Genomic DNA, 12,831 nt, shown 5'->3' with positions numbered 1-12,831 from the left:
GCCACCAGTGCTCTGCTTAAAAATGTACTTTTCACTTTTATTATTATTGTTAGTCATGGGGTTTGAACTCTGGGCCTGGGTGCTGTCCCTCCGCTCTTCAGCTCAAGGCTAGCACTCTACCACTTGAGCCATAGCACCACTTCCAGTTTTCTGAGTGGTTTATTGGAGATAAGAGTCTCAGAGACTTTCCTGCCCAGGCTGGCTTTGAACCAAGATCCTCAGATCTCAGCCTCCTGAGTACCTAGAATTACAGGCATGAGCCACCAACGCCTGGCAATTTTTCTTTCTTCATTATTCAGTGTCTACGTTTTACATAATTAATTCTCATTGCCTGGAATTTGGACTGCACAGGGCTGCCTGGCAGGGAGTCAAAGCTCCTATTGCACAGAAATGGCTCCAAGCCAGGATGGAAGTCGAGTAGCTGGCAGCAGACAGGCTTGTGAGAGAGTGGGATCAGATGCTATGAAAGCAGAGGATTAGTTTAATGTATAGTGATGTCTGCAAAGAGGTAAATTGATCCGGAGAGAAGAGTGTGCAGGAAGAGTCCTGACACCAGTTTCAAGCATTGAACGTCCATGATTCCACTGTCTGAATGGATTCAACAGGGCCTGGAAGGTACATCATGCTGCACAACGAACGTTACAGCGTCAGAATTCTAAGACCACACTCACCTCGTGCAGTTAAACAACACAACGTGATTTTAATGGGCAAGAGGTGATACACTGGAACATACTCAAGTGCGTTCCTCTGCTGCGAAGGTAAATGGGCATTATTTTCAAAGAACAATACATTTGAGTTTCAAAAGGCAATACCAAAATAAATGCTTTAAAGGACATTTGTGCAAAACATTAAAAATAGCATTCTTTTAATAAGTTTATACTTCTTAAGAGAAATACACTGAGGCCCATGGTATCTCCTCCCACAAACAAAATTACTCCTTCATTCTTTCCATGCTTTACTTCACATTACACATATGTGCTGCTGCTGCTAGAGAATATATTAATTTTATTCCCATTACATAAATCGAAGAAGAAACATAGGATGGAATTCAAATATATTACAAGGCATTGTTTTGTTGCTGAGCAGAAAATTATCTGAAATTAACTTTCTTATTTAGAATATACCCTTGTATTCATCAGTAAATGGATCAAACAAGCTCCTAATGTTAGCATTCAGTATGTTCCAAAAAATCATATTCCACACATTCTTCCAGCAGTCTTAAGACTCTGGGGCTGTCGGTGACAGGGAGCTCTGGGAGAACGGCTACTGGGACATCAGCAGGCAGCTGACTCTGGGTTTTAAATGCATAGTTCAGAGTCTTGAAGAATGGCATCAGCTGCCTAATGCTGGAAACAGAGTGTTGGCGCAGAAGAGGAAATTCACCCTTCATGGTGAGCTCATCAGACTCACTAATTTCCTGCAAAAAAAAAGGACCAAGACTACAGAGATGACAGGGTACAGAGACAACAAGGCTTTCCTAGGGGCTAGAGAACCTAAAAGGCACATTGCGTAGTGAAAGCTAAGAGACCACTTCTTCAGGAAGGCCCATCACCAGTCCTAGTGACAGGGCAAAGCTTCAAATTCTAAGTCTTCTCTCTCTCTTTTTTTTATTTTGCTGGCACTGCTGGGGTTTAAACTCTGGGCCTGGGCACTGTTCCCTGGCTTTTTCGCTCAAGGCTAGAGCTCTACCATTTGAGCTACAGCTCTGTTTTCAGCTTTTTGCTGGTTAATTGGCGGTAAGAGTCTCAAGGACTTTCCTGTCTGGGCTGGCTTCAAATCATGATCCTTAGATCTCAACCTCCTGAGTAGCTAGGATTACAGGCATGAGCCACCAGTGCTTGACTTTAATTCACATGTTCTATCAGAGTTTTTACCCTGGGCCCAGCCTAACTGAAGGTCTTGGCCATTCTTACTATCAGGCTCCTTAGATTGTAAAAGCTGAAGTGGCAGAGCAACTTAAGAGGCAAGTCATTTCTGTGAGACTGTGTAAGCTAGCAAGCTATACTAGGATTGCTGTCTGCAATGTGGAAGAAGATAAAGATGGAATTTTTAGTCATTTTGAGTTTTAAAACTAGAAAATATTTAGAAAGTATTCAAAACCATTAAAATCAAGTGACAAGACATGGCTTTCTTCTTTTTTTTCTTCTTCTTTTTTTTGGTTGGGCTTGAACTTGGCCTAGGTGCTGTCCCTGAACTCCTTTTGTTCAAGGCTAGTACTCTACCACTTGAGCCACAGTGTCATGTCCAGCTTCATGTCTGGCTTTTTCTGTGATTAGTTGGAGATAAGAGTCTCACAGCCAGGGCTGGAAAGATGGCTCAGTGGCAGAGTGCTTGCCTGCATGTATGAGGCCCTGGGTTCAATTCCTCAGCATCACATAAGCAGAAAAAACTGGAATTGGTGCTGTGGCTCAAGTGGTAGAGTACTAGCCTTGAGCTGAAGAGCTGAGGGCCAGCGATCAGACCCAGAGTTCAGGTCCCTCAACTGACAAAAAGAAAAAGAAAAAAAAGAAAAAAGTGTCTCACAGGCTTTCTTGCCCAGGCTGGCTTCAAACCGCAACCCTCAGATCTCAGCCTCCTTAGTAGCTAGGAATGCAAGTGTGAGCCACCAGCGCCTGGCAACAAATGGCTTCTCACTGCCTACTCCTCATCTTCCTTGCTGTGAATAGGTTTTTTAAAAGGAAAACATTGGGCTGGGAATGTGGCTTAGTGGTAGAGTGCTTGCCTAGCATGCATGAAGCTCTGGCTTCAATTCCTCAGTATCAGATACACAGAAAAAGCCAGAAGTGATGCTGTGGCTCATGTGGTAGTGTTAGCCTTGAATAAAAAAGAAGCTCAGGGACAGTGCCTAGGACTGGCAAGCCCAAGGACTGGCAAAAAAAGAGAAAAAAAAAAAAAGGAAAATATTTACCCCATATTTTAATGTTAGAAGTTCTAGAATCCTGACAGTGTGGGGTTTGCACGCTTGGTGATTCTCCTCCAGATCTGACAGGTAGGCAGGGCACTTGGTGTCCACTTCTGGAACAAATGCCCACCTATAACTGAAGGGAAAGAAAAACAGCAAAGTCAGGAATGCTGAACCAGCGTCCATATAAGAAAGTTCAATTATGATACAATTCACAGATCATACCCATTTAATACACACAACTTAATATTCTTAGTATATTCACAGAATTGTACATTTATTAGATAATTAATTGCGCTGTTCTCCTCAGCATCACCTCTAGATACCCTGAGCCCTCTTGATCTAGGCAACCCACTGATCTACTTCCTGCTTACAAGTTTCCTTCCTTCCTTTTTTTTTTTTTGGATCGTCTAGTGGCTTAAACTCAGAGCCTAGGCTCTGTCCCTGAGCCTCTCTGTGCTCAATGCTAGTGCTCTACCACCTGTGCTACAGAGCCAATTGTGGCTTTTTCTGAGTAGTTTATTGGAGATAGAGTCTTGTGGACTTTCCTGCCTGGGCTGGCTTTGAACCATGATCCTCAGATCTCAGCCTCCTTGGTAGCTAGGATTATAGGCTTGAGCCACCAGCACCTGGCTTTACAGGTTTTTTTTTTTTTTATTCTGGACACTGCATGGATGCCATTGTACAATATATATCCTGTAGAACCTGTATACCCACTTACTGTAATATTTTCAAGGTTTACCCATGTGACCTATGTCATTATTTCTTTTTCTTTCTTTTTTTTTTCCAGTCCAGGGGCTTGAACTCAGGGCCTGGGTACTGTCCCTGAGCTTCTTTTTGCTCAAAGCTAGCAGTCTACCACGTAAGCCACAGCACCATTCCTGACTTTTTCTGTGTATGTGGTACTGAGGAATCAAACCCAGGGCTTCATGCATGCTAGGCAAGCACTCTACCACTAAGCCACATTCCCAGGACTCTTTTTTTTTTTTTCTTGCTGAGGATAGATAGCTATTTCACTCAGCAAGACTGCCATACCACAGCTTATTCACCTGGCTGCCACTTGGGTAGTCTCCACATCCTGGCTGTTAGAAATAATGCTGCTCTGTACAGTTTTGTACACATCATCTAAACCCACATCATAGGGATTGAGCTCAGAACATTGTACAAGCCAGGCCAGCACCAACGAGCTACATCCTCATCCTTCCCCACTCTATATCTTTTGAACAGACTTTCTTGATAGGCAGTTGACCTGCCACTTGAGCCATGACCCTAGCTTTGTGTATTGCTTGGGTCAATTTTGGTAAGACAGAGTCTTTACTTTTTTTTTTTTTGGGTCCGGTCGTGGGGCCTGAACTCTGGGCCTGGGCACTGTCCCTCAGCTCTTCAGCTCAAGGCTAGCGCTCTACCACTTGAGCCACAGCGCCACTTCCGGCTTTTTTCTTTTTGCTTATGTGGTGCTGAGGAATGGAACCCAGGGCCTCATGCATGCAAGGCAAGCGCTCTACCACTGAGCCACCTTCCCAGCCCCAGGGTCTACTTTTTACACAGGTCAGCCTGGACTGGAAATGCCTAGTTGTGTTCCCACTGTAGTGTAAATGACAGACATTTACCATCATGCCTAATTTTTTTCTGTTAAGGTCCTTTGAACCTTTTGTCTCAAACCATGATCCTCCCAATTTCAGCCTCCTCAGTAGCTAGGATAACAGGTGTGAGTCACTGTGCTTGCCATTGTATGAGTTCTGACACATGCTTATCACTGTGTCCATTGGCACAGTGTCCGAGAGTGGGGTCATCACAGTAAAAACCCGGTTCTAGGCCCCTCACTCCCTATCTTCACATGCACTCCTCTTTTAACTGTTCCTTTATTGTTTTGCCTTTTTTTTTTTCCTTGCACCACTACCAGGGCTTAAAGCTCAGAGCCTTTCTCTTGTGTAATGACCTTGTTAGCAGCTGGCAGTTAGCAGCTGGTGCTCTACCACTTGAGCCATCAGTCTGGCCCTCTTGCTGGTGAACTGAAGATGCAGTCTTTCGGATTTTTCTGCCCGGGCTGGCTTTGAACTGTGATCCTCTTATCTCAGCTGGTATAGTAGCTAGGATTACTGGCATGAGCCATCAGCATCAGGCTCTGTTCTTACAGTTTTGTCATTTTCCAGACTGTCACATTCATGAAATGATACAGTGTATGTTTTTTTCACTTAAAAATAGACATTTAAGGTATCCCATAAATGTTTTAACTACCAATGATTCTACACGACCCACTCTTTGGGGGCCAAGGACAGAGAGAGGCAGCCTCTGGGGCCAGGCCTGAAATGAAACCCAGGATGCTGTGAGAAGCCTGCAGGGACTGTGTGCCAAAGGGCAAAGTGAGTTGGAGACACACTTCTAAATAAAAACATCAGCATCCAACCACAGACAGACAGCACATTCTATGCAAATGCACTGAGGGCCCTCAGGGGGTGGCCCTGTTTTATAAGCATTCAGTAGCAAAAACTCCCTAGAAAGACAGAGACACTCCACAGTGACACACACAATACAATTAAAAACCAATTTGGAAACCACAAATGTGAGGAGTAATCTGAAACCACAGCTCCTGAGCAGAGTTCACAGGCCTCTAGACATGGTAACGGCTTAAGGGAAGGCTGTGAGGGAGGAGACCCTCCAGCTGGAACAAGAGGCCACTCCTGGCCTTTCAACTTACATCTGAAATAACGGCATCTTGTCAGGGGGAAAAGAAAGTGCAGTGTCCAGGAATTTGCATGCTGATACATACAAGATGAGGTCACTAGGGGCCACTTCCCTCACCAAAGGCCCATTTCCATCAGTGCCTGCAACTTTTATTCTGTTCATTTTGTTGCTGTTTCTGTAAATTTGAAAGGAAAATTTTTGTTAATTTAATTTAGTGCAGTCCACTTGCTTATCAAAGTTTGCAAGATGCAGTTTTCCCTCCTCCCCTCCCTCTCTCCCTCCCTCCCTCCTTCGTTTTTTTTTTCTTTGCTATCCCTCAGGCTTCAGCTCTGGACATGGGCTCTGTCCTTGAGCTTCTTTTGCTCAAGGCTAGTGCTCTATCACTTGAGCCACGTACCATTTCCAGCTTTTTCAGAGTAGTTTAATACACATAAGAGTCTCACAGACTTTCCTGTGGGGCTGGTTTGAGTAACTAGGATTACAGACATGAGGCACTGCTGGCCAGCCATTTTCTATGAAGACTTTTTTTTAGAATAGCTGGGACCTCCTGAGACTCCAAGGAGAATGCTGGCATTCGATGGCCCTACATCTCACAGTGATGTCCCTGGTCTTGACACATCTCTCTTACCTCAAAGACTCATCTTCCTCTTTAAGATAATCTTCAAGCTGTAGGAATGTCTGAATCTTAAAAGAAAAAGGCGTATTCAAGTTACCATCTAAAGAGATTAAATTTATCTATTTTGTGTGTGTGCGCGCTTGCTAGCGCGCGCACGCCCATCCTGAGACTTGAACTCTGTCTGGGTCTGGGCACAGTCCCTGAGCTTCTTTTGCTCAAGGTTGGTGCCCTACCACTTGAGCCACAGTTCCACCTCTGGCTTTTTTAATAGTTGATTGGAGTCTCCTGGACTTTCCTGCATTAAACCGTGATTCTCAGATTTCAGCCTCCTGTGTAGCTAGGATTACCAGAGTGAGACACTGGCACCCAGCTTTAGAATTATCCAACTTTCTATAAGAAACTAGCATGGCTGAGGAGTTAGCTCAGGGGTAAAGTGCTGGCCTAGCATGAAGGGAAGCCCTGGGCTCCAACATAGCACTTAAATCAACAGCAATAACCACAAAGCTAGCACAGAATAGTAAGTGGTACAATAAATTGGAATTGCTGGACTACACCAATAAAGATTGAGAGGTCAAATATGATTATAGCATAGATTATCCTCTAATTAACTAAAAGCTGACTGGGTGCCTCCAACCTGATTAAACACAACTGTCAGAGAAAACATGCTTATAGAGCTGTATCTTATCCGATAATGTAAAAAAAATCATTCTACCAAGCTCAGACCTTGCTCTCAAGAGTAAAATGAGTACTCACCAGCTCAGAGACCATTATGGGCCAGAGTGAGGTCAGATGTTGAGGAGAAATTCTTAGCAGCAAAACTCTGAAAAAAAGAAACATCTGAGCAGCAACTGTGGATGTCTGTCCCACTCTGAGATTGTCTGTCAGGCGTTCTAAGGAAAAAAGATTGTAGAGATGTAAAACAAACATTACCTTTGGGGTTTCTCATTAGTCAAAGAAGAAAAACAAAATTGCAACTGCTTTGGCATCCTGATGACAACCCAGGATAAGAGACCAGTGCTGGAGGACATACGCTGGGATCGCTACCCCTGGGTGTCAAGTAACCTCGAGGCCCTTACACTGAAGGTGGACTCTGGTGACTGTCATCCTCCCAGGATGGCTGGGAACAAAGCATGGGACACCGACTAGAAACCTACTGGGTTACCTATGACTACTAGGAACCTACTGGGTTGCCATGTCCTTCTATGAATAAGAATTCTAGACTCAGAAAGCAGAGACAGCTGGTCGCCAGTGGCTCATGCCTGAAATCCTAGCTACTCAAGAGAATTACGATTCAAAGACACTCCAGGCAGGTAAGTCCAGGAGACTCATCTCCAGTAAATCACCAGAAAACCAGAAGTGGTGCTGTGACTCAAGTGGTAGAGTGCTTGCCTTGAGCTGAAGAGCTCAGAGACAGTGTCCAGGCCCAGAGTTCAAGCCCATAGTCTGAGTGATGGGGTTAGACCAGCACGTAGATCGCCTGGCAAACATACTTAGGGAATAAGTAGCAAGTAGGAAGTGAAGCAATGAGTAAGACGGAGTTGATGACCATGACACAAACTTTTTTTGCCGTAAGGAAAGAAAATTAAAAGGGCAATTCTCAAGCCCCAACACTCTTTCACTTCTCCACAGCTGATTTGAGGATGGGATTAATGGAGAAAAATCACAGTCATTGTACAGGGTCTTTCAACAGTGGGGATGGGACATTGCCCTAGCGTCCAATTGGACTTCCTGGAAACCTACGAGTCCTCTGTCTGGGCTCTGCCCCTAATTCAAATGAACCAATAGGTCTTGAGGGGCAAACTCAAAGCTAGGATGGAGGGAATAAAAGGAGATCCCCTGAGCATCTGAAACATACAACCTGTTTCTGGCTTGCTGCTTGCTTTCTGTTCTCCCAAGCAGCCATTACTTTTGCTTTGCAATGCACTTTCCTCACTCAAGTTCCTTTGATTCCTGGCTTCATTTCTATATGGTTTCAGAAAACCAGAACCTATCAGGTGCATGAGGATTTTAATGGTTATTTTAGGGATGTAACACGTTGCTGGAGAAAACAGTGATGTTAATTAAGATATGATTTAGGGTTATTAGTTCTTCCCTTTAAAGGTGACACCTATAACCCTAGCTACTAAGAAGCCAGCCCAGGCAGGAAAGTCCCCTGGAGACTCTTATCTCCAATTAACCACTTTAAAACTGGAAGTGGCAAGCTGAGCCCTGGTGGCTCACGCCTGTAATCCTAGCTACTCAGGAGGCTGAGATCTGAGGATCACGGTTCAAAGCCAGCCTGGGCAGGAAAAGTCCATGAGACTCTTATCTCCAATAAACCACTAGAAAACCAGAAGTGGTGCTGTGGCTCAAGCGGTAGAGTACTCGCCTTGAGCTGAAGAGTGCAAGGACAGTGCCCAGAGTTCAAGCCCCATGACTGACAAAACAAAAACAAGAAACTAGAAGTGGCACTGGGGCTCAAGTGGTAGAGCCCTATCTTTGAGCACAAAGAAGCTCAGGAACAGTGCCCAGACCCTGAGTTCAAGCCCCACAACAAACAAACAAAGTGATAGGACCGAAGTGTGGGGGTGCATGCCTACACTACTGGTGCTTGACAGGCAGGAGGAGTAAGAGTTAGAGGCCAGCATGGGCAATGTAGACCTTACTCTAAAACACGAAAAAACTAAGAAGATAAACGATACAAAAAAAAAAAACAAACAAACAGAAATAACCCGCAGCAACAACAACAACAATAGCACAAAGTAAATAGACAAGGCAAATGGAGATTTTATAATGAAGAAAATAGAATCACAGGAATGAAAAGAACTGGGTGAGCTCAACAGCAGAAAGTAGATGAGAGGAAAAAGGGACAATCAGAACAGATTTATTAAAAAAAAAGAAAAAGCGGGGAGGGGTGAGTATCTATAGGTTTAAGTTTCAGATTTGCTGATACATGCCTAAGGTTCCATTACATTTCTGTAGAGGGCTGGCTCATTGTGACACCTGACCGCTGCTGGGCTGCTGGAAATTCGTGTGGCCCTCTTGGAGCTGCCTGCCACCTGGGGGTCGGTCTTCGGGGAATGAGGCAGGGAAGGGATGATGACCACCGCTCTTCTGGTTAACTCCCTCCAAAACACATCCTCCCACACCTTTTAGGCCTTTAGGACATGATTAGGCCCTCACAATGGGTCAGTGGTGTAACAAAAAGGTGAATCTGGCTCATGGTGCTGTCTTGATCTGGGCCTTCTGCCATAGGATGAGGCAGGACAGGCAACAGGAAAGCCTCGTCAGACACTGTGCTTCCAGCTCCCACGGCCAGAGACCGATCTTTCCTGTTCATCGTGGATCACCATGCCTAGCAGCACAGCGCAGTTTAAGCTTGTGACTTACCTTGTATCAGGGGAAGGTATAGGTGGTACTGATCCAGCTCGCCACTGAAGACAGCGAAAGCCTGGCGCTTCAGCAGCATGGCCTTTTGCTCGAAACTGGAGAATAGTTTTAAAGAACTGCTCTGCATACCTGAAACAAACAGCAAGCAAGCATGCAAGCATGCAAGCAGGAAGCTACAACCAGAGATGAGTGCTAAGTCATAGCTTCCTAGCCAAAACAAACAAAAAAATGCTTTCTCAAGTAATGAGACTATTTCCTTGTGCATTTAAAAAATGTTTATTTCATTAATATATAATGATAAGGCATTAAAAGAGGATCTCAGGTGTAGATACTCCTAAGCTAGACATGGTGGCATATGCCTGAAATCCTAGAACTCTGGAAGTAGGAGGAACAGAGTTCAAAGCAAACCTGAGTTTCACAGTAAAACCCTGTCTCAAGAGCCCCCCACGCATGCACATGTATACACACACACAAACACACACACAGGGAAAACATTACTTCTAAAACAAATATCAGGATGGGAACTGGGCTGCTTTCTGCAACATGGTGGACCTATCATGAAACTCTAGACAGGCTGTGGTGGTCTCTTGGTCAGGTGGCAAGTGGGAAGACCTGTTCATTTAGCCCTGATGTGGTCTACCCAACACACCACATCTTAGCACCGCAAAAAATGCTAGGTAGGGTAAAAGCTGGCTAAAATGGCACTGGTCCTTAAAGTGTGAAAAATAACACAAAACTTACTCATTAAGTCCTTAAACATTGTTTTCTCATGAGTCAGAAGATGGTCAATAATGGACTTCCAACTGGATATGAAGAAAAACAAAATTAGTTAAAGATGTCATGGATAACAATCTGATTAAATGCTGCTTTAAAATGTTAAAATCTGTTCTATGAAACAGGATTAGTGGTACAAATTGATAATTCATTTCTAAAACATTAGGAAAGGCCAAGCAAATCCTAACGTAATGAATAAATAGTGACTTTTCTTAATATAAAGAAAAACCAACTGGCAAAGGACTCTGGCTTTTTCAAGGGTGTCCTCCCATTTGGTCGCATAACTTTACTGTTTGTTGATGGAGGGGGTTGTATGGGCAAATATCCATTCCTCCTTGGCTTGTAGTAATGGAAGCTAGCTTGGGAAGTGACAATAAGGCCAGCATCCCTGGATTTTACATTCGCACACTTAATCATGCATGGAAAATACTCAGAAAAAAAAAATTGTATCTGTATTGAACAGGGCATGTTGGTCATGGTGCTTGAACTCAGAGCCTGATTATTATCCCTGAGCTCTTTTGCTCAAGGCTAGTGAGCTACCACTTTGAACCACAGCACCACTTCCCATTTTCTGGTGGTTACTTGGAGACAAGAGTCTCACAGACTTTCCTGTCCAGGCTGGCTTTGAAATACAATCTTCAGATCTGAGCCACCAGTGCCCAGCTGGCATAGACATTTTTTCCTTATCATTATTCCCTTTAAAAAAAAATACAGCATAGGGCTGGGAAGGTGGCTCAGTGGTAGAGCGTTTGCCTTGCATGCATGAGGTCCTGGGTTTGATTCCTCAGCACCACATAAGCAAAAAGAAAAAAGCCGGAAGTGGCACTGTGGCTCAAGTGGTAGAGCGCTAGCCTTGAGCTGAAGAGCTGAGGGACAGCGCCCAGGCCCAGAGTTCAGGCCCCATGACCGGACCCCCCAAAAAAAAATACAGCATAATGACTATTCATACTTTGTTTGGTAGTCTGAGTAATCAGAAGAGGATTTCAAGTATAATGTAGTATATATCATTATAGGCAAATACTGTACCATTCTGGAAAGAGGGACTTGGGCGTCTGTGGGTTTTTTTTTCTTTTTTTTTTTTTTGGGGGGGGGGGGTGTCTGGTTGTGGGGCCTGAACTCTGGGCCTGGGCGCTGTCCCTCAGCTCTTTAGCTCAAGGCTAGCGCTCTACCACTTGAGCCACAGTGCCACTTCCAGCTTTTTTATTCTGCTTATGTGGTGCTGAGGAATGGAACCCAGGGCCTCATGCATGTAAAGCAAGGCAAGCGCTCTACCACTGAGCCACCATAAACACAAAAAAAACATGCTTAGGGTGGGGCTCTACTTTCAACAGAAGCAGATCTTTTACAGGAAAGTAGCTCAGGGGTTAACCTTTAGGGAAACAGTAAAGGTTAAGCTGATCAAACCATTTAGGGAGATAATAACAAAGCTGACACCTGCAATTCACTGAGTGGCCTCTCTCACCTCTAGGCTTTTCAGAGCTGGGTGGGAAGCCCCTCCTACCAGCAAGGCACCCCGACAGCTGTAAGGACAAGGCAGGACAGCTGTAAGGACAAGGCACTTTGCTTAGACCCTCTGCTGGTGACTGGTGGCCTGTAATGTGCTACTTAAGAGGCTGAGATCTGAGAGCCTAGGTTCAAAGCCAGCCTGGGCAGGAAAGTCTGTGAAACTCTTACCTCCAGAAAACTGGAAGTGAAGCTGTGGTGCCAAGTGGTAGAGCCTCTAGCCTTACGCAAAAGAGCTAAGGGACAGTGCCCAGGCCCTGAGTTCAAGTTTCATGACAAAAAAAAAAAAAGAGCAGCACATTTTATCAGGACAGCATTTCTTACTAAACACAGGAGGTATCCATTTGAAAGAAAGTAGGGTCCAAAAACAATTCCAACGCTTCTTTCTTCCAGGCACGTTTTGTGTAGGCATAGCCACTCAGGGAGCTCAGCAGCTGGGCGCTGGCCCTGAAGCTGGGGGCGTTGTAGGCACTGTGGAAAGAGAAAACAGTCAAGGTCAAAGACAGTGCAACACATTTTTCACCAGATGCCTATGGCCCACGCCTGCAATCCTAACTACTCAGGAGGCTGAGATCTGAGGACTACAGTTTGAAGCCAGCCTAGGCAGGAAAGTTCATGAGAATTAAATCTCCAATTAACCACCAAAAAGCTGGAAGTGGAGCTGTGGCTCAAGCGGAGAGCACCGGCTTTGAGTGAAAAAGTTAAGGGACAGTACCTAAGTCCTGATTCCAAGCTGCGGTAGTGGCACAGAATCAGAACCAAAAAACTCATACATTTTTCTGCAATTGTGTAGGATGAAACAGAGAAACGTCACCACCTGTGGTTGCGCAAGTAAGGGAAGACGTAGTAAAGCAAGCGCGAGATTAAAGGCACTGCTTTCTCCTTCTCATCACTGCGGTAAACCATGTCCAGGAGAGAAGCCAGAACCTGCAAGAAGGAGGCCAGGACGAGATCAGAAACCACTGACACAAGGAACAAAGAC

At 44.8% G+C, this 12,831-nt stretch overlaps 1 protein-coding gene across 2 annotated transcripts in view; it reads right to left on the bottom strand.

Annotated features, from left to right (window-relative positions):
• Positions 1 to 675: 675 nt before the first annotated feature.
• Dop1b (DOP1 leucine zipper like protein B) overlaps positions 676 to 12,831 on the bottom strand; it is a 95,818-nt gene continuing 83,662 nt past the window's right edge. Inside the window, exons 29-37 of one of the 2 annotated variants that reach the window (XM_042687218.1) lie at positions 12,667 to 12,776; positions 12,174 to 12,320; positions 10,314 to 10,375; positions 9,573 to 9,701; positions 6,957 to 7,093; positions 6,216 to 6,271; positions 5,601 to 5,762; positions 2,909 to 3,038; positions 676 to 1,417 (exon numbers count right to left, since the gene is read on the bottom strand). In XM_042687218.1, the coding sequence (XP_042543152.1) occupies positions 1,166 to 1,417; positions 2,909 to 3,038; positions 5,601 to 5,762; positions 6,216 to 6,271; positions 6,957 to 7,093; positions 9,573 to 9,701; positions 10,314 to 10,375; positions 12,174 to 12,320; positions 12,667 to 12,776 (1,185 nt within the window). In that variant the 3' untranslated portion in view covers positions 676 to 1,165. Of the gene's footprint in view, positions 1,418 to 2,908; positions 3,039 to 5,600; positions 5,763 to 6,215; positions 6,272 to 6,956; positions 7,094 to 9,572; positions 9,702 to 10,313; positions 10,376 to 12,173; positions 12,321 to 12,666; positions 12,777 to 12,831 lie in introns of those variants that run through there. The other variant, XR_006148541.1, reaches the window with a different exon arrangement.

Source organism: Dipodomys spectabilis, unplaced genomic scaffold (genome assembly GCF_019054845.1).
Source record: "Dipodomys spectabilis isolate Male_0828 unplaced genomic scaffold, ASM1905484v1 ptg000107l, whole genome shotgun sequence".
Taxonomy (NCBI): domain Eukaryota; kingdom Metazoa; phylum Chordata; class Mammalia; order Rodentia; family Heteromyidae; genus Dipodomys; species Dipodomys spectabilis.
The sequence above is the reverse complement of the archived record's forward strand: the minus strand, read 5'-3'. Positions and strand labels throughout refer to the sequence as shown.